This window comes from Protobothrops mucrosquamatus, unplaced genomic scaffold (assembly GCF_001527695.2).
Source record: "Protobothrops mucrosquamatus isolate PMUCROS unplaced genomic scaffold, P.Mucros_1.0 scaffold6496, whole genome shotgun sequence".
Classification (NCBI taxonomy): domain Eukaryota; kingdom Metazoa; phylum Chordata; class Lepidosauria; order Squamata; family Viperidae; genus Protobothrops; species Protobothrops mucrosquamatus.
Window position 1 is genome coordinate 8,838 of NW_015392320.1, and position 4,913 is coordinate 13,750.

General features: G+C 34.4%; 1 protein-coding gene across 1 annotated transcript in view; it reads left to right on the plus strand.

Moving 5' to 3' along the window:
- The window catches only part of LOC107300259 (60S ribosomal export protein NMD3-like), a 12,810-nt gene extending 8,808 nt beyond the window's left edge, over positions 1-4,002 (plus strand). Inside the window, exons 7-9 of the mRNA XM_015829597.2 lie at positions 813-958; positions 3,068-3,180; positions 3,918-4,002. Of these exons, the coding sequence (XP_015685083.2) occupies positions 813-958; positions 3,068-3,180; positions 3,918-4,002 (344 nt within the window). The remainder of the gene's footprint in view (positions 1-812; positions 959-3,067; positions 3,181-3,917) is intronic.
- Positions 4,003-4,913: the final 911 nt, after the last annotated feature.

Below are 4,913 nucleotides of genomic sequence, written 5' to 3' on the forward strand. Positions count from 1 at the left end.
CAACAGAGTCAAACTCCTCCCATACAACCGTCTCAAGACCTGCTCCCGTCTCCTCCCCCTGGACCAACCAGTCGGAGTCCAAGCTTTCCCGAATCCGTGCGACTTTGTCATACAGATACTGCACAAAATCCTCTGCCCTCCCCTCCAGGGGGTCCCCCCCCCCTCCAATTGAAGGAGGGAGCGGGTCACCCTGAAGAGGTGTTTTCATGATTGGGTACACAAGGAAGCTAAATAAATTTTAAAAAAAGAAAATACAAAAATTTGAAAACATGTTTTTCAAAAGTTTAAAAATGTAAATTGATAATAAAATAATTTAATAAATGAAAACCTGCTAACTGTAAGGTGGATGCCACCTTACAGCTGTTTTAAAACAGGGCTCCTGATCATAGTTGTGGTGTCATTCAAGATTCTTCACGAGTGTTTTCCCCTTGAAATCAAAGCAGCTAACTGACCCAAAACCCAGAAAAGCAAATCTTGAAATGAACTCATCCAGTCAGGTTTTGGTATTATATACAAATCCACTTAGTCATCTACAACTAAGCTGTGAATGATCATTATGGACCTGGTATTTGCCTTTAGCAACTAGAAGCCTAGGTTGCCAATTTGAATTTCTCAGACATTAGAACTTAACTAGAAGAAATACTTCCTTGTGATTCCTCCCTAAACTGTCCATTCTATTTCCCCAATCAGAACCTACAAACTGCTTCACCAACATCAGGTTACCAACCAGAGAAGCATTTATAACCAGGAATATCAACAATTGATTCATAAATATCTGTTTTTGTTCCTATTTTCTTCTTTTGCTCTTTCAGTTGCAGAAATAGATGGAAATAATTATTGGCGCCATCCTTTTAATAGCTTGTTTCATCCAAAGCAGTTAGAAGAATTTATTGTAATGGATATCAGTAGGACCTATGAACAGAAGCAAGGTGCTGGTGCAGGCATGAAATCCAATAAGGTAAACATATTTGCTTGATTCTCTGCTAGAAGCTTAAGTGAATCTTGCTTTCTGATTAACTTTGTTTCACTTTGCAGAATATTGTATAAATGTATGATAGTTCCAATGAAGTCCTTGTTTTCTTCAGAATGATTTAAATATTATTTATTCTTATAATTTATAAGCTAAAAATAATCATGTAAAACCACTATAAGTGTTAATTATAAATATATTAAAAACATAAAAACAAAACAAGGAAACAATAAATATTAATGCGTAGTATACTTAGTTTGGATAAAATTTAGCAGTTGGACTAACTGCTAAAGATTATAATTTCATCGACAGAGTTATGCTCAGGGTTATCCCTATAGGTTTTTTTGCTTTTTAAAGGCTTGATCCAAAATTTGTCATGCTGTACTTAGGGTAAACCCTTTAAAATGAACAGCATTTTGCAATTAATCATGAATAACCTCCCTCTTGGATTTCAGATGATTGGATTTTTGAATAAGTTTGGATTTTATACTTTAGTGTTGTGATTAGAACACTTTTATTTAGGAAAAGAACTTATACCACAGTCTTTTGAATTTATGAAAAGATACACACACACACTTTCTTTAGAAGTATATGAAAACACTTTATATTCAATAATGTCATGACAATAAATGTGATACAGTTAGTCTTAGAAAAAGACATGTTGTAAATTACTATTTTTTTTTCTCTAAAATAAGCAAGTTTTCATTGAAGAAACATTCTGGATTAAAGTACAGGTATTCCTTGCTTAATTATCACAATTAGGACCAGAATCAGTTGTTCAACGAAGCAGTTGTTAAGTGGTACATCACGTGAGTGCTTCACTCAACAACTACAATCCTGGAAATTCCCCTTACAGACATTAAATTATATGGGTCATTAAGTGGAGAGACAAGCACAAGCACGGGATTGCCTCAAGGGTTTGGAGAAGCAGGCCCCTCCAATAAAGGGCTGAATGCTAGGAAGGCCCCACAACAGAGCAAACAGCTACCCTGCAGGAAGGTCCAAACAGCCAGGAGGTTCCAAGGGCACGCCACAGTACAAAGAGTTCCCCACCCACCCAAAAGAAGGGCAGAAGGCCTGGGAAGCCAAAGGCCAGAAAAAAAATAAATGCTAAATGCTCCAGCACCTAAAATGCCCCTTTTTGCCCTGGAGCAGTAGAGTTACCTTTGTGCTGAAATAAAGGAAAAAGCATTTGCCCTCACTGCAAAGAGAGCATAGCTCTCCCAAATGTGCACAGAGAACCATCAGTCCCAAAAGGAAAAGTTTTGGCTTAGCTACCTGTGGGTTAAAACCACAAAGCAGATTCCTTTGGGAGATCAGCTTCAGCTAGGTTTCATACGGATTAATCTTCCAAGCAGATCCTAGGAGAGATCAGTTTCGGCTTGGCTTACTAACAGTTGTATCAAACAGAGCTCTACTTTGGGATGTACAAGTTAATCATTATTATTATTATGCATTATTATTATTTTATTACTTTAGGTTGCAATTCAGTGACAAGCTAAATGAGACCCATAATTCAGTATTCCTAATATATAATAATCTATATAAATAAAAATGTAAATGTTTGTTTGTTCAAAATCTTAAATCTCCGAAAGTTCTTCACCGATTGCTTTGAAATTTTGATACAACGTTGCATTTGAATACGCGCGTGTTTTTATATACCTACTATTATATAGATGTCACACCTGTGACAGGTAAAAACATGCTTTTTTAAAAAAAAAACAGCGCCATCTGTTGGACGTAAAAGCAATTTTACATAAACAAAAACATATTACAAACGTGCGCTTTCTCTTTTCTTTCTTTTCCATTTAACCAGACTGAGCCACAGCAATGCGTGGCCGGGTACAGCTAGTTCGTTATGTTATTTGAAAAGCCACATGTGAAAGTACACTAAATATATAGTGCATTTCAGGTGTACAGAGCGATTACTAAATGGGTGGTGAACGTCAAACAATTGCTTGAAAATCCACATGTGAAAATACTAAATGTAGTTTAGAAAAATTGAATTATTTGGCTAGAAAGTAATTTGCAATTGTTTTGCTTCAGTTAATTAACTACTTTTCATATATGTACTCCTTTTATTTTGACATTTCTAAGCATTCCCTTGCGGAAGCCTGGGTTCAGAAAACATCAGAACTGAATACAGACCATCAGTATTTCTGTCGTACTCACTTGGGACATCTTCTGAATCCTGGAGATCTTGTATTGGGGTTTGTAATATTCTGCATCTTTCTCTGCACATACAGTTTTATAGTTGATACACATGATAAAATTAAATGGGAGAGGGAATAGTTGAAAACAAAGTTATTGGGTGGCCAAATTATGGAAGAATTCCAGTCAGTTTTTCCCATCTTACCTGATTAGGTGCTCATTGGTAAAAGTGCTTTATCTTTGCAGTTTTATAACAGATTCCTTATGCTAGTTGGTGTTTGGACTCCAAGGTCCACCACCTGTATTAAAATATGTCTCTTTTGGGATATTCCTGCAACTAGAAATTGCATTTGCTTCTAGAAAGAAAGCTTTATCGCAGGAGTGTCAAACTGCTGGCCAGTGGGCCAGTTGCATCATGCGGAGGCCGCGCCCACCCCAGTTCCAGCAATGTGAAAAAAGTCACGTGATGTGATGTGGCGAGTTTGACACTCGTGCTTTATCGGGTCTCTAAAGTCTTGGTAAATTTCTTGGATCAAAGCACATTGGGATTCAGTACTTTTATATGCTTTGGAAAACTGACAGATACAGATTCTGTCAAGTTTCTCCCCTTGTTAATATTCTGGTTATTTGCATAATGACACATTTTGAATTTTTCATAAAAGTATTCAGTGGTAATTAATCCTGTTATAAATTTTCTCCATTCTACTCTGTAGTATTGTTTTGGAAATAATACTTTTGTTCAAATTTATAGAACAATCTATGATTAATATACATTTTTCATATTTTTGTTTTCTAGCTTTGATTTGGTTAACTGTAATCTGAATGATGAATTTGCAAATAAGATGAATCCCCATAGTGTTCCTGATATGGTATGGTTTTGATATATTTTTTCTTTAAACAAGTCATTTCTTAAAATTAAGAACATTCATAGATTATGGCATATGGTTCTGTTCTCAAATTTAACAGTTTTATTTTAGTTTTGTTTTGCTTTCTTATTTAATTAATTGATTTCTTCTATTTATATAGCCACTTATCTTACAATAGTGTTTCTAGGTGACTCACATTTAAAAACAATACATTAAAATCCAATCAAATAGCATATTAACATCCAAATGTTTTGTTGGATTACAGTCCATAGAATCCCATACAGGCTAGGAATTCTAAAATTTACTGTAAAAGTAGATCTTAATACATATCTAGAATTCTGACTTGTCTTTATTTTCTATATGTATATTTTGGTAACATAAGAAATTAATTTTGTTTCATGTTATATTATCATAGATATAGAAATTATATTTGTTTTTCTTGTATGCCCCAGTTCTCTAACAATCACTATGTCCATTTTTATTTCTGCATATCTTAAACACGATCACCCTGTCTCTCAGAAGTGACTGAATTTTACATGTTTGATTTAAAAAATCACATTAAAATTAAATTTAATTTACAATTAAAATTGGGCCAATACTTTCTCTTTCAAGTATATCCTTGCTGTATAAGAGAGAGCATATGAGTCCCCAAGACAACACATAACCTAAAAATCTTAGATTCAGGCATCTTCAATAGTTGTTTTCAAATGGTAACTTTTAAAGTTCCCACTTCTAGTTTATTTGTAAAATGTTATTAACACACTCCATTGTCTCCTTGTTTATACTTTAGGTCATTTCTTTTTTCCAGGATCAAATTAAAAGTATAGAATAGCCTAGTTGTAGACATAGATTTAATAAGCTTGCTAGTTCCTGTCATATCTACTCTTGATCAAAATGTTGGTTCATAATCTGCACTAAATACGAAA